Source organism: Panthera leo, chromosome B1 (genome assembly GCF_018350215.1).
Source record: "Panthera leo isolate Ple1 chromosome B1, P.leo_Ple1_pat1.1, whole genome shotgun sequence".
In the NCBI taxonomy this organism is placed as follows: Eukaryota; Metazoa; Chordata; class Mammalia; order Carnivora; family Felidae; genus Panthera; species Panthera leo.
In genome coordinates this window covers 166,271,243-166,292,191 of record NC_056682.1, presented here as the reverse complement: position 1 = coordinate 166,292,191, position 20,949 = coordinate 166,271,243, and the positions used below count along the sequence as shown (strand labels likewise).

The following is a 20,949-nucleotide window of genomic DNA, read 5'->3' as shown; positions in this document are numbered from 1 at the left end:
GCAATTATATCCTCTCAAGGAGTTATTTCACCCCTAGTATGCTGATTGCAGAGGCAACTGTTCTTTTAGACTTTAGTGGTTGTGTGTGTGTGTGTGTGTGTGTGTGTGTGTGTGTGTGAGAGAGAGAGAGAGAGAGAGAGAGAGAGTGTGTGTATATGGGGGAAGGGGAGGTTATTCATGTTACCCTAAGCTCCCAGCCTTTGTAACCCAGCTGTAGGTACAAATTATGTTCTAATAGATCTCTAATCCACAAATCTGTCAAATTCAAAGCTCAACTTTCTGGTTTCATTTTTACTGCTTCAATTCTTTCCTGGTGATTACTCACATGTTTTTGAGAATGTTTTTAATAATATAAGTTTTAAATTGTTTTCAACAGAAGAGTTGGTCTACCATAGACCAACCAGAAGAGTTGGTCTACTGATAGAATCCACTATCAACTTTAAAAATTTCCAGAACATTATGTCATTTTGTACCAGGATCTCTTCATCGGCCATGATAAAATAGCTGTCATCTCTCCACTAACTTGTTTTAAAAATCTGTTTTCTCTTTTTTTTTTTTTTTTTTTTTTTGCGTTCTGTCTTGTTTGATAGGCTCTAACCATCTTGCTTTTCCATAATCTCTATTTTTTTAATTATCATTGTTGATGCAATATAGTATATAGGAGTGTGGGTAGAAATAAAAACAGTGAGCTCATTACTTAATTACTCTAAATTTCATGATATTGACTGTTGAAATGGGGATATATTGAAATATTTTGAATATATTTGTTGTAAAACATTAGGAATAGAAAACTTAATTCTCTACTGGATCGATATGGAATACCTGAAAAAAGTTAGCTGTGATCATTATGTTTATATAGGTGATAACCAATTGGATTCACAAGGATAGAGTATTAATTTCCAACAATTAATTTCCAAATCATAGTCAAAGAGATATCACACCAAAGATGTAGTCATGGTATCCAGAGGCAAGTACAATAATTGCTACATTTTCAAATATTTTCATATCAACTAATCTTTGAATGTTGTATTCATCAAGTCTTTGGTATGATTTGGCCATTTGATTCAATAAGAAGTTAATGTTAGAAAATCAAAACAGTGAGATAGATTATAACTTTAAAAGGATATTTTAATATGACACAAATCATTAAGAAAAGTCAAGAAAATTCAATAAAAGCAACAAGAGATATTTGGGGATTTTTGTGAGTGAAGAAGCAGGATAATACTTGTGAATACATAAAATGTAGTGTGAATAGATTTTAGTATGTAATATACAAAGAAGTCAAATTTCAATAGAAGGAAAATAGCACTAGACAATTTGTGGATATAGGCAATTATATTTCTTAAAATCATTTTACATGTTTTTAAGACTTACTCATTTATATATTGTCTAGAAAAACCTTTATAAGATATATATGTAAATATGTCAGTAATTATGAAATAGAATTGATATTCATATAGAAAGGTAACAATTATTTTCTTGAAATAAAATATTTTTATATCAAAATTACTTAGTTCTAATCATTTCTCTGTATTTCAATATTTCTTTCAAATAAACATTTCTACCTTGGCTTTTCCAACTCATTAAAGTCTCAAAGATTTAGTATTCATGTAGTAAATATTATTCACAAACCAATCTTTGAAACATATTTTAAAATCCAATGTAATAAAGTTAAATCTTGCCTCAGGGAGACGAATAAAATTTGAATCAACATTTTATTCATGGGAGTATTAAAACATTTGAACACTATCTTCAGGACTACTTTATTTAATCAAAATAGGAAAAGGCACTGGGATAAAACCAAAATTTGTAAGGAATGAAATAATAAAATATACATTTACTATGTATTCATTGTCACTTTTTAATTTAAAAGCCAGAAACAAATATGTCATTTGTAATTATTTTATCTGAGAGAAGAATATAATCCCCACCTCAGAAAATTATATAAATTGCATTTATCTCACTTTATTTTACATTTTTAAATAAACAGGTCTGCGGCTAAAATTCTATGAACTTATCATGCATTTTGTCACTTACAGCTTGAAAATTCCAGCGGACAGGAATGTTCATCCATAGGAAAGTTATGAAGCTGAAGATAGCATTCTGCATTAATTGTCAATCTATTTAAATGAAAAAATAAATATTAAATAATAAGTAATTTCAAGCATTAAAAATCCTTTGTCTAATATTCAAGAATGATTTTGGCCTGTAATAGCAGTCTGTGATATATTAGAAAATAATAATAATTATAATACTTCAAAGTTTTAAATGTTAATATTGTAACATTCATAAGTGAGTATGAAAATTCTAATATTTTCCTTTCCAGCCAATTAAGCTACCACTATATACATTTCAGTAAATCTGCTTACAGTTAAAACTTTATACTTCAGGATCACAAAAACACATTGCACACACACACACACACACACACACACTCACACACACAATTAACTGAGTATACATGGTTATGTAAGGTGATTGTTCTCTCTTAAGTTTTCATGAACATCTTTTCACTAAGGATGATTCTTAAGATTAGGATGATCCTTGATAAGATATGTTAAGATACGTTCAAGACAACGAATTAAATAAACTTGAATCTTATATACATCAACCTTCATTTAATCCTTTCTTAAGGATGCTTTATTACATTATTGAAAATTTTATAGTAGATTGGGCTCTTAGAGAAAATCTCAACTATTTGCACCATAGGTTAAAACACATAATGTTCACACCACACCCTCTTTTGTTGCAGAGTTGGGGAGGGAAGGAGGGAGGAATCAAGAGATTTTTCTTGTTTGCTTTTCATTCCTTTCATATGCTAGTTACTCTGAGCTTTAAAAAAAGTTTCCAAAGTATACCGCTATTTTAGATTTTAGTGTATGAAAGGAACTCCATATTTCTTTCTTTGTAATACTGAAAAAGGAAAATTTATGACTTGACCAAATATTAGTATGGGAAATAAATTAAAGCAGCTATATTTTTTAAAACAGTATTACCTTAAAGTATATAAAACTCGTCCATCATTCCAAATTCGAAGCAGACGATTAGGAGTTGTTATCCAATGTGCATCAGATTTTCTTGAGTTTCTGAAGAAAGTGTCAGGAATCCAAATTTTTCCTACCATATTACTGTTAAGCATAAGCACTTTCATGGTACTATTGAATTTTAAACGACTATCAAACCAGGTTTGGGCAAAAATTATATCTATTGTGTATTCCTGAAAGATAAAAAGAAAGGTAACAACTTATAGTAAAGTCACTACTTAGACTTTTTTTAGATGTTTTCATTTTTACATTATAAAATTTCTGTAAGTGAATAGCACTGAAACTCAGTGTTTTCAAATAAAAAATATGCCATTACCTTAATTTTCATTTTTCATTATTTGCCTGAGTCATATAAGATGAAGTCCAAGATTTCTAGTAATAACTGCTTCCTAGTGCGGCTTCATAATTGTTTTGTAAGTTTTATTCAAGATTTTATAATATGTAGTATATAGTCATTTAATATAAAAGCAAATTACCTTAATGTCAACAATTGTATCAATTTTTGTGACAGTCACATGGAGCATCGGTTAAAAAAATCACAAATAAATACAAAATCAAGATGCAAATACCAAATTACCTAAAATCCCTTACATTTTCTTTTGTCCAAAAAATTAATTACAATTATTTAGATCCGCTGTTCTCAAAATTTTCAAAACACACACACACACCCTTATTAAGCGCTTTTAACATGCCAAGCACTGTATGTTGAGTTTTGGATGTATCATGTCATTAAATCCTTACTGCAACCCTGTGAAATAGGTACTGCTATAACCTTTATTTTTAAGTCGCATTTACTGAGCAATATAGAAGTAAAATAATTCTCCCCACATCACAGAGGTAATAAGTAAATGATAGGGAGACTGAATCACCACAGGCTGAATCCACAATCCACATCCACGACAACCATACATAATGGTGGTCATAGTGGAGCCTGATGGGTGCTGGTATTAGAGCACAGGCTGTGCCCATTATCAGCAAGTGACTGTAGATAAGAAATTCCAGGGTTATGAGAGAACCCTGGAGGAAGTGATTAGGTATTACCTACCTTTGTATCCTGACAAAATGTCTGCCATATTATAAGCACGAAAATTGATTTGATAAAATTAATAAATAAGAATGCGGTAATTATCGATGCTGTTGATGAAAGTGATTATGTATGTGTACAACTTTGATATTAAGAGAGACAGAAAAGAGTAAATTGAAAAATATGAAATAGTATATGAATTACTTGTTGTGGGAGAGATTGTTTCCTCACTCTCGATGTAAGGCTAGCAATTGGCCAATTTACATGGACGGACATGTTTAGTGTAAGAAAGAGAAGTGTAATTAGGAGTTTGACCAATTGAATGAAAATTTTTTAAAAAGGTAGAGAGAATAATAAGTACACAGACTAGGAGTTAACTTGTTATTAGGAAAGTTGTATCAAATCCTAATTCCCAGCAGAATATTTATAATTTATTTGACTAGAATATAGAGGAAATAGAATAGATAAGGAATATAGAATAGAAAGGAAAACCTTATTTTATGTATTTTGGCGTTTTATTTTTATTTATTGAATAAATTTGACATGTAACATTGGATAATTTAAAATTGTTTTAATGTTTATTTATTTTTGACAGAGAGAGAGAAAGACAGAGCATGAGCGGGGAAGGGGCAGAGAGAGAAGGAGGGAGACACAGAATTCGAAGCAGGCTCCAGGCTCCGAACTGCCAGCAGAGAGGCCTAAGCGAGGCTCGAGCTCGCAGACTGCGAGATCATGAACCAAGCCAAAGTCAGACGCTCAACTGACTGAGCCACCCAGGTGCCCCCATCATTGTATGATTTGAAGGCATACAGCATACGTAAAGTTACTTTGATATATTTCTGTACTGTCAAAGATTGCCAATGTAGCAATATTTATCATATTACATAATTATGGTATATTATTGTCTATATTAATTATATTGTACATTTGACGTCTATGGCTTATTTACTACTTACTACAAGTTTGTACCCTTAGCCACCTTAACCACCATCATCTTATCTATTTTAGATGAACAGTGTTGCAATTTGGGGAAGGCACGTACATATTAATAGTTAAAATAAAACTTTGGTTTGTGAGCATATTCATTCTGGAAGCATACTGATAATCCAAAGCACCTGTATATCAAAGCAAATTTCAAGAGCCATTGGATCAGTTGTGATCCTGTGATGTTTGACATCACGTACCACTCGTATTGCAGGACATCGCTCGTTTGTCAAGTTACAATTTATTAGAAATGTTTTCTTGTCTTGCAGAACACTCACAGAACAAGTTACTTGCAATCCAAGGTCTTATTGTATTTAAAATCCAATAGGGGCCTAAGCATTACACAGTTGAAATGTCCTTTAAAAAGGGGTTAAGAAATATAGATAAATTACTCCGGATAATTTGTCCATATAATGATGTAATATGTGATCATTCAATACTCTACCCATATAGCCAGTCAATTGTTTTGCATGGATGTGAAGATTTGAAGTCCTTAGGCACAAAAACACTCGCATTATGATCTCCCCTTCACATAGTTTTGATTGCCATGAGGTTGCCAGAGAAATTTAGAGAGGGAGAGAGGACTGAGATTTAGTTTTTTCCAACTGAGTATGGAATGGCACAGGATCAAATTGTACTGTGGAATATAGGCTGAGGTTTCTTTGCCAACCAAGTACTTCCATAGCCACAAACTTGCTGATGTTCACAACTCAAGCTGAGTTGTAACGCAAGACATATCTCATAATACATAATACTGAAGTATATTTACTCTGTAGATGCTTAATCAACTCACTAAGGAATATTAATGGATTAGGCACGCATTATTGGGGGTGGGTGGCGAAAATGGGTCCTTCCAGACAATATCGGTGGTACTTTCTCCCTAAATCTTGTGGAAAATCCGTGGCCAGCTTTACAACAGTTATCTTTAACCCCTATTCTGACCTCCTGCTTCTCAGGCCAGATGTCTTTTCTTTAGAATAAATTATGATTTATCGAAGCAGCCTCTTCGACTGACACAAATAATTAACCACTCAGAGTCTAACAGTGTAACTTGTGTTAATGACATGGTTTCTGGTTTTAATAGCAAATGCAAATAGAAGAATGCTCATGTCTCTTCTCTGGTGGATCCGAAAAAGAGTATTTAATAACATTATGTGCCAGAATTATTTTGTATTTTTGTATGGAATCAAACAGTATTAACTGCTTAAGATAATGGATAAGGCTTACATTCCTGCCAGGATTATGGCTTCGCAAAGCTCCAACATTGGTTGGTAAAGGGGACATCATGCTACCTGATATATACTTGGCTGCAGTATTCCTAACTAACAGGGCATTAAAGGCTGCACTTGAGAACTAACATGTCTAGGGGTGGGATTTAGCAAGCAGCTGAAAACCCTGCTTGGCAGCTGACAGGATCTTCTTTAGAATACCTGTTGATAAAACTGCTAATTGCCATTGAAAGAGTTATGATTTCTAAAGAGTAAACTCTCCCAGGAGAGAGTCTTGGGGGAAATGGGAAAATTTTTCTACTCATAATTATTCCCTCAAGCGAGGACCAAGAAGAGAAAGATACAGAGCATATGTCTTGATAATCCAACCTTCCTAAACCCGTTGCAGATGCTAATACTTTCAAGCTCTTTTAAACTGCTAATCCTTAATAAGTGCCTCACTGAGATAAGAAGGTCATTAAAGTTTCTGCTACTTTATATGTAATCGAAAAATCCAATTTCGTTTACTCATTTGTATTAGTATAACTTCCAGAAAGTGATCAAACTGTGTTATTGTTCTTCATGTTCTTATTTAGAAGCTATAATTAACTGGATAATAAATAAGTAAAAAAAAAAAAAAAAAAAAAAAAAACATGAAAAGGAAGGTCCATTCACTCAAGACAAGTACAATAGCTTCTAGGATAAACAATTTGAAATAAGGCACAGTACATTTAACATTTGAGATCCAATGTACATTATGAGACTTACTTTTTTCCTTGCAAGTTAGCTGAGAAAACAGCATTCATGAATAAAGGCGAAGAAGTGAGTCATTTTATTTTTAACTCAATCGAATCAAAGCATAGTTGATGAAAGTATATGCCTTGTAGTCTTCTTACCACGTGGTCAGACTTGCAGTTATGCACTGTGTCTCACAATTAAAAGTACTAGTTTTCAATACTATTGTCCTAGTAATGGAAGAAACTTCACACAAAATGCAGACCTACGTAACTAATGTAGGTGTATAATTTCATCATGAAGTTTGTTTGATCCTGATCTGGTCTTCACACCTTGGCATTAATCTCCCTAAACCATCTATTCCCGTGGTCAAAATAGTAGTATACTGGGCCAAATAATGGTTATCAATATATTAGATGTGAAGGCTACAGACATGTAGACAAAAGGTACAGGCATAGCTAATCCACAGGACAAATAGCTTTAGTGGTAAAAGTTCATAGGTAGCTGCTCCACTTTGCTCAGTTATTATAAAAACACCAGTCCTTAATACTATCACAATATGGTTAAGTATAAAGCTTGGTGCTATTCTATTTTTCAACTAGAAAAAGAGATAAGGAACAAAGAGGATATGTCATGATAAATCATTGAAGTCATCCAGAAATATACTGAGAGAGAATCAAAAAGTAGACATGAATCCTGGGTTCTGTTACCAACCCTTTGGGCTCTTATTTTTATGACTCTAAATGTAGATTTTCAAAAGAACATAACATCATGTGCATTCACCGATTAACTTTTTAAAAATATTTTTCAGTAATTAAGTTACTTCTATATTGTTCTGGGTTTACAAAGATGAAAATAGAGCCTTCCTGTTATGAATATACTATACACAAAAAATAAAAAATTAGAAATTAATAAAACTTAGGAAACGTACAGATAAAGAGAAATGGAGACAGTAGAGGTGATTTTCAGCTAGGGAAATTTGAGGAAGACTTCATGACAAAAGTAGTATTTTACCCAAACACTGAAGGATATATGAACATTCAGATACATGCTGGGGTCGAATAATAGAAGTGGGGAGGAAGTAAAGAGGTAGTAAAGTATAGGGCATAATGGGGGACAAAATTTAAGTCATATACAATGAAAAAAGTAGTGTATTTTGTGTCCATCAGGAAATGTGCATACCTCAGACACACAGAAGATTCTACATCTGTAAGAGTTTTTGACAATTACCAATAATTGACTTGGAACCTAGACACCACTCCATCCCTATGTACTACTGAACTGAGTGTTATAAACTGAAAGCCCTAATACTCCCTGTGTTAATTTTATGCATCATGCTTAATCATACATTTCCTGCTAAATATTTATTCTATAATATTCGATGTACAATTTCAAAGAGTAAGACATCAATCTTAATATGATCACAGACGGCTAAACCCTACAAAGGATACAAATAAAACAAAATTCCCACTCCTTAAAAAATGTATAATATACACTAGTAAAGAGTTAGATTCTAGATGTATATAATAAATAACCAACAATCTGGCATGGGAAAGATCCTCACAACCCTTATGAACCTGTTTCAGTCAGGGTTCTCCAGAGAAACAGACCCCTTAAGATGGATGGATGGGTCAATGGATGGTTGGACAGACAGAGAGATAGCCAGAAAGGATCGATTGATTTACTTAAAGGTAGTAACTGATGAAATTCTGGGGTCTTTCAAGGCAAAAACTGGCAAAGCAGGCCAGCAGGCTGAAGAAACACAGAAGAGTTGATGTTTCAGTCTTGACTCAGAGTCAGCCTGGTGGCAGAATCTCTTCTTCCTTGAGGGACCTCAGTCCTTTCTCCTTAAAGCCTTATCTGATTGAATGAAGCCCATCCACGTTACAAAGCATGAGCTGACTTACCCAAAGTCTACTAATCTCAGTGTCAGTCACATCTAAAAGGTACCTTCACAGTAACATCTAGACAAATATCTGGGTACTATACAATAGCCAACATGACACATAAAATAGACCATCGTTATACAGTTATAGCAGTAGAAGTGGGATATTCATGGATTCAGGAGGCTTTAACAAAAATTATGCATGTGTTTATTTGCTAGATAAATTACAATAACTAGTTTTTGTGGTAGGAAGAATCACATTTCCTCAACTCATGTTTTCTATATAAATCTACACTCTCCTTTTTGTCCCATCTTTTACTCACTCTACCTTTCAGAGAAGTTTGTTCCATATTTCTTAACTGACTAAATTGGATATATTAAAAATCATTTATTAATAAGTTCTAATCTCTTTTTCATGTGCTGCACCCTGAACTTGATCTGAATGAAATGTCTCAAAATCTTACCGGAAGGTGGGAGTCAGGTAGGTGCACAGGAGTGCCGTCAAAGCGATTTGAGTCTCACCTTCCCAACCCTATTCTACAGCCCCATTTTAATTACTAGTAGGAGAAATTTGGGGTTTTTTTTTTGTTTATTTTATCTCCATTTGCCTGTCTTCTATGAATATTTGTCAGTAGATTCAGAATCCATGCAGAGGGATAAAAATGGGAGAATTATTTATTGGTCCTTTCAAACACAAAATATGCTCCAGAAAATATAGATTACCATTTTTTTCCATACAGATATTCATTTGTTAAGTTTTCAGATTCAATTTTGGTACTGCATAAAGATAATGAAATTTGAAATTCTAGTGTTCAACTGGAGGTCTCCCAAAATAAGATACATGATTATTTGCAGAGTAATTCCAAAATGTTACCTACGTTAAGGTCACTGCATGGGATCAAACATACAATATTGCCTATTCCCTGCAACATTCATAGGAGGATAAGAAGTATGGACTGTCCTCTTCCAGGGCATCTACTGGTAGGCCAAGAAAAGTTCTGGACATGTCAATATCTCCTTCTATCAGAACACCATGAGCAATCCATTACTTCAGATCTTTAAACAATAAGGTCCCCTAAACATTTATAAATTTGTGAATTCAACCTTCCATAGTTATGCATGTCTTGTGAAATTCTATCAAAATTATGAGCAACTGATACCAAATATCACATGGAAGGACAATTTCTTGAAAAAATTCTAGGAACTTCCCCAATGCATAGGCATCAAAACGATGTTGAACATCACCACGTTTTTCTGAGATGGATATAAAAGAGGAACAGACATGTCTGCCACACAGGGAGCTGAAGTGAGATACAAAGACAATCTGGAAGGCAAAAGAAAGACTCTCCAGATTCACTATAGCACTGCATCGAGCACCAAAACAGAAACATAAATGGCTGGAGAAAAAGCAGCCAAGTGAGGAATCTGATATATAGTCAAGAGAAACCCAAATTATTTTCAGTATGCATAATTGGACTATTCTGAACCCATGAGGTGAGACTGCATTTAAAAAGGGGCAATTTGGTGTAGTGATTGTGGGGTGAATGGCACTTTGGGGAAGACTTCTAGGGCTTGAATTCTGAATATAACAATGTTTAGTTGACCTTAAGTAAATTTCTCAGCTTTTTCTTTTCTTTTTTTTTTTCTTTTCTTTCTTTTTTCTTTTTTGCTTGTTTGTTTGAGAGAGAGGAAGTGTGTGTGTGTGTGTGTGTGTGTGTGTGTGTGTGCGTGCACGTGTGTGAGCTGGGGCAGGGGGCAGAAGGAGAGAGAGAGAATCTCAATCAACCTCCACACCCAGGGCCCAGCCTAACGCAGGGCTCACTCTCACATTCATGAGATCATGACTCCAGCCAAAATCAGGAGTTAGATGCATTTAATTGACTGAGCCATCCAGGTACTCCAAATTTCTCAGCTCTTTATGGCTCTCTTTCCTCCTCTTGAATTGGGATAATACAGAGTTTAGTACATAAGGTTCTTGCTAATATTTAATGTAAATTACTTAAAACAATGATTTTACACACGGTAAGCATACTATAATATTATGGTCATGATAATAAAGGAAAGACTTCATAGCATTTTTGTTTTTTAAAAGTTTATTTATTTATTTATTTTGAGAGAGAAAGAGGCAGAGAGAGGGAGAGAGAGAATCCCAAGTAGGCTCCACACCATCAGTGCAGAGCCTGATGCAGGGCTCAAACTCACAGAACTGTGAGCTCATGACCTGAGCGGAAACTGAGATTTGGATGCTTAACCAACTGAGCCACCCAGGCACCCTCTTCTTAGCATTTTTAAAAGGGGGCAACAGGGCTTTTGCAAACATTCCAATTTACAGGGATTATAAGACACAGCCATGCAATGCCTCCTCTGGAAGATGTGAACATTTTATAGACATAGTTTTATTTTTGAAGAAATTTCTTCATGTATAGAGACTGCCAGTTCTAATACCAATATTCCAAGTCGTAAAAATTCTCTAGCTTCTGGAAAGCTAATTTATTCTAAATATTCATATTATTAGTTCATTTGCAGAATTTGAATCAGTTAATCAGTTTCTGTTTCATGAAACATCTGGCCCACTCAAAACTTGGGACACCATTTGAGTTGTTTTTTTCCTATTTCAGTGGCCACTCTTTCTCAGTCTCCTTTGCTAGTCCCTCTACATCTTTAATCTGCCTGAGCAATGCCGTGCCCTAGTTTAGCACTCTGTTCCCTTCTCTTTACTCCCAAGGTCTCATCCAATCTCGTGACTATAAGTATCACGTATATCGCCTGAAAATTGCAAAAGCTACATTCCATATACAGCTGCTTCCCCTGAAATCCCAACGTGTATGTGTAACTGCCTCCTTAACATTTTCATCTGGATTGGTTAGTAGACACCTCATGTTTAATGTTTCAAAACAGAACTCTTGATCTCCATTATCCTACAAAACAGAACAAAAAATCTTGTATCTTTTCTCCATCTCATCAAGTGACAACTTTATCCTTCTGAGTTAAAGTAAAAAAAATCTTGGAGTTATACTTGACTCCTCTTTTTCTCTAAAACTCCACATCTGGTCTATCAAAATACCCTGGAATCACCATTTTCAAATTACTTCCAGGATCTGGTAACTTCTGATTTGCTTCACCATCAACTTTTTCCTTAATTATTGCAATTACTTGTAACTAATTTCCCTGCTTCCACAACTGTTCTCTTATACTTAGTCCTTCATTCAGAAGGATAGTGGTCTCACTGAAAACATTAAGTCATATCATTATCACTCCTGTGGATCAACACTTTTCTATCACATTCTCACACTCATTCAGACAAAAAAAAAATACGCTACAACCTTTAAATGTATTTAGAACTCCAGATGATCTGAACCCTAATTACAACAACTTCTCCTACCTCTTTTAACCTTCTTAATTTTACTACGAACACTACTGTTCTCCTTGGTGTTCCATGCACATCTCAGAGCCTTTACTCCTGCTATTGCCTCTGACAAAGCACTCTCCAGATATCTGCATGACTTTCTCCTTGAACACTGTTGATTTCTATTCAAATGTCACCTAATGAGTGATGTTTCCCTTGTATACTGCGTACACTAAAACCTTCCCACCATCCTGACCCTCTCTACCGAGTGCTTTGCTTCACTTCTCTATATTTTATTAATTATCACTTAATATGTTATATATTTACTTATTTTATAGTGTTGCCCCAACTAGAATGTAAGCTCCATGAGGACAAAGGGTGTTTGATTATCCAATACTATAACCTAAATTCTTGTTTAGCATGCATTCTTCTTTTATTTTTTTTTATTTTTTAATTGAAGTACAGTTGACACACAATAGTACACTAATTGCAAGCATACCACATAATGACTTAACGCCTGTATATGATTTGCTATGCTCAACACAAGTGTAGCTACCTTCTGTCACCATGCAATGCTATTACAATACCATTGACTATATTCCCTATGTAGTACCTTTTATTCCCATGTCATATTCATTCCAAAACTGGAAGACTATATCTCCCACTCCGCTTTACTCATTTTGTCCAACCTCTATATACCTCCCACCCTTGTGCATTGTTGGCAAGAATCTAAATTGGTATAGCCACTGTAGAAATAATATGGAGCTTCTTCAAAAAATTAAAAATAGATATACCATATGATCTCATAATTCCACCCCTAGGTATTTACCCAAAGAAAATGAAAACACTAATTTGAAAAGACATATGCACCTCTATGCTTATTGCAGCATTATTTACAATAGCCAAGATATACAAGCAGCTTGTGTCATTGAATGATGAATGAAGATGTCATATGTATATATATATATATATATATATGTATACACACACATACACACACACACACACACACACACACACACTATGGAATGCTACCTAGCCATATATAAAGGATGAAATCTTGCTATTTGTGACAATATGGGTGGGACTAAAAAGTATACTAAGTGAAATAAGCCAGACAGAGAAAGACAAAATACCATATGATTTCACTTAGATGTGGACTCTAAAAAACAAAACAAATGAATAAACAAACAATAAAAAGCAGAATCAGACCTGTAAACTCAAAGCTGAAAAATAGCATCTGGCATATAAAAGACAATAAATAGTTGTTTATGGAATAAATGGAATATATATATATACATATGTATATATGTATATGTATGTATATATATGGAATACATATATATATAAATGGAATATTTATATATATATAAATGGAATATATATATACATATGTATATGTGTATATGTATGTGTGTATATATATATACATATATATATATATATATGTATCCTCCCTGGTGTCTACAATGCATTTGAATTAATCTTCAAGAATTAGGCCAAAATCTCATAAATTCATGGATAAGTTCATAGTTACAGGTCTATGATCTAAACTAAAGTCATACAAATATAGGTCAACATGTGAGAGAAGGTTATATTCTAAATGGGAAACCTAGAAATACATATCATGACATCTGGAAAGAAATAATCATCTCGGGTACTCTTAAAAGCATGGTAGGGGCACCTGGATGGCTCAGTAGGTTAAGTGTCCAATTTTGGCTCAGGTCATGATCTCACAGCTCATGAGTTTGAGCCCTGCATCAGGCTCTCTGTTCTTTGCTGTCAGTGCTTAGCCTGCTTTGAATCCTGTGTCTCACTCTCTCTCTGCCCCTCACGCCCCCCCCCCCCACACACACACACACTTTCTCTCTCCCTCTCTCTCTTTCTCTCTCAAAAATAAACATTTAAAAGCATGGTAAGGAATTCCCTGCAACAGAGGATTGGAATTCAAATGAGGGCTCTGCTCCCTAGAGAAGCCCTATCACCAATGAACCATCTGTTTTCCATCTACATGTGCAAAATGCCATTGATTGGTTCAATGCTAGATGGCTAGATTTTTTGTCTGTGGTCTGAGTGTGACAAGTATTCCTGCATCTGTAACTACACTGTATTAAAAATATATTCGTTAACAATAGTATACTTGAAATTTGTTAAGAAGATAGGTTTTAAGTTTATTCATTTATTTTGAGAGAGTGAGAGAGTGAGCACAAGATGGGAAGGGGCAGAGATAAAAGGGGAGAGAGAATCCCAAGCAGGCTACAGGCGATCAATGCAGAGCCTGACGTGGGGCTCAATCTCAGGAATTCTGAGATCATGACCTAAGCCCAAATCAAGAGATGAACATTTAACTGACTGAGCCACCCAGACAACCCAAGAGGATAGATCTCTCTCTTTTTTTAAGTTTATTTATTTATTTTGAGAGAGACAGAGACAGTGCAAGTGGGGCAGTGGCAGAGAGAGAGACTGAAGATTGCAAGCAGGCCCTCTGCTGCCAGTGTAGGAGCCCCACATAGGGGTTCAACTCATGAAACTGTGAGATCATGACCTGAGCTGAAACCAAGAATCAGACACTTAATGGACTGAGCCACCCTGGTGCCCCAAAAGGATAGATCTTAAATGCTCTCAACACGTACACACACACATACACACACACACACAGAGAAAAGGAAAGAGTAAAGGAAAAAGAAAAAGAAGAAAGAGAAGGAGAAGGAGAAGGAGAAGGAGAAGGAGAAGGAGAAGGAGAAGGAGAAGGAAAAGGAAAAGGAAAAGGAAAAGAAAAAGAAAAAAAAGGAAAAGGAAAAGGAAAAAAAGAAAAAGAAAAAAAGTAACTCTGAGGTGATGGATATGTCAATTAGCTTGATTATGCTGATCACTTCACAAGGTATATATATATCAAAACACCAAGTGGTGCACCTTAAATATATACATTTTTGTCAATTACACCTCAATAAAGCTGAAAAAAGCATTTCTTGCTGTAAGAATTATTCTTCCTATCTAAGCAAGATGGAATACTGTATTTAGAAAGAATCTACATGTCTCATGTCTTAAATTATTTATATTAATTACCACTTTACAGATTATTTCCATTGTCCATAGTCTTAATGCAGAAAATGAATTTTCTGACACTGTCATATGCTGCTAGAATGGCATTGTGTGTACTGTTTTAGAAGCACTGACTTCCAGTGTTTACCTCCATAGTTTGGGTATAATTGTGCATATCACAAAGCTGAGTGTTATTAGAAAATCCAAGGCTTAGCACATAATTTGCAGAATTCCCATTATAGAAATTTGCCATAATTTCCATTTTAGCAAAACATCAAATGTCAAGACATTTATACAAGTTTTTCTCCTTTCACATTTTAATTAAATTGTAGAGCAATTGATGTTAGTTCATACTCACTGCCAATTTAAGACCTAAAGCTTTAGTATTTTATTAAAATCCTTTCCACTAAAAAATGAACAAATAACACATTGAATAAGAGATAAGGCATTTCTTTTAATTATATGCACAATTTTAAATACATGTTAGATAACAGAATGGATAGTGATATTGAAAGGGTATATTGCAGTGAGAAGTCGTAAAGAACACTGGCTGGATGGAATCAGGAAATCATACTATAGTCCCAAAGCTGTGACTTTCTAGAATATAATGCTGACCAAGTCACTTATTCTGTCTCACTGGAAAAATGAGGGCACAAGGCAAGATCATTATTATGATCTTTCTGAGCTCTAAAGTCCAGTGATCATGAGAACATTGTTGATCATGAGAATGTTATAAAATGTTAGAAATTAACTTTAAAATTTTTAAACATAAGCTAGGATAAAGACTGAAATGGACATGTAGTCTTTCAATGACCCTTCCTCCCATAAAAATAGTTCTGTAGGTGTTTTTGTTACTTTCATTTAATCCCATTTAATTTCTGATTGTTGGATATGGCTTCAGGCTGTGGCTGCCAAACCTGGTCGACTAGAAGTCTTTGAAGAACACTTCAAATTTCTGATTCCAGATCCCTGTCATGAATTACTTAACCAAAGTCTCTTGGAACAATGGCTGAGAATTTGGATTTTTCTTTAAAAAATGTATTTATATACAGTTTGGGTAATACAGGGTTGGAAAATATTGACAAGATTCTAGCCCTTCCTCAATGCATTTCTATACTATATTGATTAGGCTTTTGCATAGGGAAGAAAAAAGTAGAAGAAAATAAGAAAATGAAGGAAAGAGAGACACCCTTGCTATACAGAATAATAGATCTTTAATTGCAGAAGCTGAGGACATTTGGACACACTTTGGAGTTGATATCTACAAATGGGAAGATTTGTGTGGTTTTCTCTCAAACTGAACCATGTAGACTGCCATCTTTCTAAATACAAGCTCCCTTTATTAAACAGCATAGCAGAACTTGTGTGTGTGTGTATTTAAGAGAAGTATGGTTTTTAACATTCAACTAAAATATGTACCTCTACACAATTTTAGAAAGTAATCTTCTAAAATGAGGAAATAGTAACCCCTTGAAGTTAACATAGGCCATGCTAAAGTACCACTACATGTACAAAACTGCCTTTTCCTAGATGTTTATTGTTTGGTTATGTTTTTATATTATTAGCAAAGCATTAACACATATCACTGTCCTCCTATAAATACATTTTATATTGAGATACAAAACAATGTTTTTCAAGTGGTTGCCTGTTAACTTTGGGTTCAGTATTGAAAGCCCTTGGTAGGTACCAAATAACCCAAATAATTCAGTTTTAAACAAAGGGGTGAAAAAAGGAGGAATCCAGAGGTATGTTTGAATCTACCATAACAAATGAAAAAGTGCCTTAGAGCAGCTGGGAAGAAGAAAGCAAGGCCAAAACCAGCTTTTAATCACATGTGTGAAAGTCACAAGTTGAAACATACTATCTAGACACTCCTTCTGCCAGAACTTTCCCTCTTAAAACCTAGCTTGAGGCCAGAACTACCAAGAAGTACAGGCACATTCTACAACATTCTGTATTTACTAACTCATAAAGGACTCAAATTGTAACTAGCCCAGCGTCTCTACCATGAGGCATATCATTAGAAAAGAATTCAAAATATGCACCTCCTTAATCACGATAAAGTGGGAACATTCCAAATGTTAAATAATGGATTATTAATATATTATGGCACAAATACATTCCCAAATATTATGCGACATTTAATGGTATTAAAAAAAAATAATTAATGGAATAACAGTCATGATATAATAAATGCAAATATACAAAGTTATAAAACAATATATATAATATTGTAGCATTTGGTAATACTATGTACATAAAGCCCCCTTGCTCTGTGCTCCTCTCCTGCTCTCTCTCTCTCTCTCTCTCTCAAAAATAAATAAATAACAATAAACAAATACATACACACATACATACATAAATAGTATAAGGTCACCATTTGTAACTTAAATACATATGGGTTCATACACAGCATTCTTTTGGGTACTCCCCCTTCTGTATTGATCTGATTTGCATTTTTTAGCCATCTTCTCCATTAGGATTTATGCTTCTCTGAAGGAAGACGGTCTTATCTTTTATAACTTAGTAGCCAATGCACCAACTGGCATAATACAGGCAGGAAATAAATGCATGATAAACAAAACCACAAAATAAAAATGAAAATGTATTTGTTTACATCAAATAATAATAATATTATTTTAATAACTTTTAGATATTCAGCTATTAATTTAATTTCTTAATCTTAGAGCTTTAACTTCTTACTTATGGGGCAAATGAGCACACTGGATCAAAGAAGCATAAAGATGAGAATAACATTTGTTCGTTTATAATTTTATATTTACTAGTGTTCAATCAAAAAGTTCCTAAATTTTATATTGTTTTTAAGACAAAGCTTATGAAAATAAATAGATTTTAGACTAACAAATGCCAAAAAATTAACATAATATGCAGAAGTTAAAAAATTAAAACCATGGAAACAAGCCTTAAAATATCATACAAACCAAACAAATAAAATTGTTAAATATACATATATTTCTTCAAGTACGTTAGTTTGTCATGGCCAAAAAAAGAAAAACCCTTTTTCTTCCTCTCCATTAGCATATCCAGGTCAATTATCCAGATACAAATATATATATATATTGTTTCTATGCCTTTGTTGTTTCAGTTTCATAATTCCTCAACTTAATGTACTTGGCAAGGAGTGACTAATTCCTGTTAATATAGCAAAAGGAATAAACAGGGTTTCTTTGATATGTTGAAGCTATGCCTAAAGCATTATCTCCTGGAATCTAGAAGCAACAGGGACAAAAAAGAGAGGGAATGAGAGAGAGAGAAGGAGAGAAATCAGTTGAATATTAGCACTAATTGCATGAAACATACTGAAGAAATATATTCCTTGCAGTGGAAGAAATTCTTCAAGAAAAATCTCTATCTGAGCACCAGCTTTCTCAATATATTTAGAATGTTTAGACACAAGTTATATGCATGGGGAGTTTATTATCAAAAATGAGTCTGATAAGATAAAGTAATGAAAGACTTAAAAGTTAGCTCTCACCATTTTCACATAGATTATTAACTATAATCCCTAACTCCTCAACCCCTCCTCCCCCCTCGATACACACATTTGATACTTGGCTGTTCCACTTAAATGAGTAAAACAAAATTTGATTGCTGGGGAAATCCCTTATTTCTGGTCCATAATGAATCATGTTTATTACTTTTGTGATTCCACATATACTTTTGTTTAAGAGTATTTTTTTTCTTTTATGGGGAACATTTGGATTTTCCTTTTCTGGTAAAAGGAGTCTGTAAGGGAGCATTATTTTTAAATATGTCTATACTGATCAGAAAGAAAGCATCCTGATTCTTGCTAAGTTCACTCAACTCTGTTTGTGTCCTGCTCACCCCCTTGTAGTCATCTCCAGCAGGTAGTTATTTTGCAATCCAGTCTGGCTGGCGCTCTAGATACTTTCTAACTCACACTCCTCAGGATGGGTGCCCTTACTCCTCCGCTCTGTCTCCATTACCAAGACCAATCGCCATTTAATGCAGGAAGAATCTATTCAGCTTCAGCTCTATATCCTAAGACTGTGTGATGTACTACTCTGGCAGTTAGAATGATATAAAGTAAGTTTTTCACACATGAACTAGGACCTCATTCTTTACATATATATTTTTTTTAAGTTTTTATTTAAATTCGGTTCAGTTTGTTCTCTGTAGTTAAGAGTCTGTTTCTTGCTTTGTCTTCCTCTTCTTTTTTTCCTTTGCTCATTTGTTTTGTTCTCGAATTCCACATGCAAGTGAAATCATGTGATATTTCTCTTTCTCTGACTGACTTATTTTTCTTAGCCTTAAGGCCCTACCCTCTAGGTCCATCCATGTTGAGTCTGTTTCTCTGGCCCAGGGTATCAAAATACTAATCTCGGTTATATCTCTTAATATTGAACTATATAAGGATGCACCAGTTTCTATAAGTAAAGTCACATCCAAAGTATACCTGTAATTTTCTTTCCTTTTTTTTTTTTTTTTTGCCTCAGAAATATTTGGAAAGTTTTATTTAAATGGTTTGTGTTCCCTTTTAACCAACACCAAAAAGAGAAAATAAGTTACTGACATTCCAAACACGAGTGTCGCTTCAGAGAGGAGTGGGCATGGATGTTAAGAGCTGGGCAGTGCCTGCTTCTCTAGGCTGCTCTTCCCAGACGTGCCACTCTGGGGTTGGATGGCCAGTCCCAGGAGTTCACTCATTCCTGGGCCTTGGAAAGTGAGGGAGCAAACTGCCCATCCTGCAGAGAAGGATTTTCTCTCCCCTGCAGGTTGGGACATGAGTATGGTGAGACCTGGTGGTTCTAGAGGTGAGGGGAGTGGAAAGGTCAGATCCGAAATGTTCCATGGAATCTCCAGGGCTTCCAGGTCTGGAGAAATATGTTTGCTAGGAAAATAAGATGCTTTGAGAATTTCTGCAGTCTGTATTCTCTGACTACCCAAGAGAAACCTACTCTGTTGGTCAAAGGGGCAGCAGGGAGGGAGGGGAGCAAAGGCTGGAGGCCAGGAACTGGTCTGGCCCCAGTGAAAAATTCCAGAGGAGAGTGAGGCAGGCAGCAGTCTTTGGTTTCCTGGGTCCTCTTCCTGGCAGCTGTAGAGGCTGTGAAGCCTCCTGCCTACCTGGTCCTTGAGGTGTGGACTCCCAGGCAGTGGGCAGCACTGAGAGAGGAAGACTGGCCATCTGTCACAGGCTGGTGGGGGCCCAGGCCCTAGGCCCTCAAAATAAAATGCCCAGGGGAGCAGGGCCAGCAGAAGGAGCAGGAGGCTTGGAGAGGATCTGCTTCTCCAGCTGGCCAAAGCACAGTGGTCGTGGTTGTTACCGACGCAGGCCACATAAACCATTGTATGGGGAAAGTAGTTCTGCTTATGATTGCCATGCAGCAGGTGGGGCCCTTGGCGAAGACCGCTACATCTTCCCTGCCATGGGTCTAAGGGCACAGGGGCACGGCAGATTGAGCCTGGTGTTTGTTGTGAGTATAATCCACTGTGGAAACATTCTCTTACTCACGCCCTACCACCTTGTAGCCAGGCCCATTGCCACACAGGATGGCAGCGGAGGGCTTCTGGTCCGTGTCGCTCGCCATGGGGGCCAGACCAAAGATAGAGTCGCCACAGGGGCTGGAGGTTGTATCCGCCAAAGGTGAAGATGTGGGAGTGGTCCTCAGTGAAAAAGGTGAGCTTGTTTTCCAGGGAGA

The 20,949-nt window shown here is 35.2% G+C and overlaps 1 protein-coding gene across 1 annotated transcript in view; it reads right to left on the bottom strand.

The window, feature by feature from the left end:
- The window catches only part of GABRG1 (gamma-aminobutyric acid type A receptor subunit gamma1), a 66,475-nt gene that overhangs the window by 17,605 nt on the left and 27,921 nt on the right, over positions 1–20,949 (bottom strand). Inside the window, exons 4-5 of the mRNA XM_042934037.1 lie at positions 2,997–3,217; positions 2,038–2,120 (exon numbers count right to left, since the gene is read on the bottom strand). Of these exons, the coding sequence (XP_042789971.1) occupies positions 2,038–2,120; positions 2,997–3,217 (304 nt within the window). The remainder of the gene's footprint in view (positions 1–2,037; positions 2,121–2,996; positions 3,218–20,949) is intronic.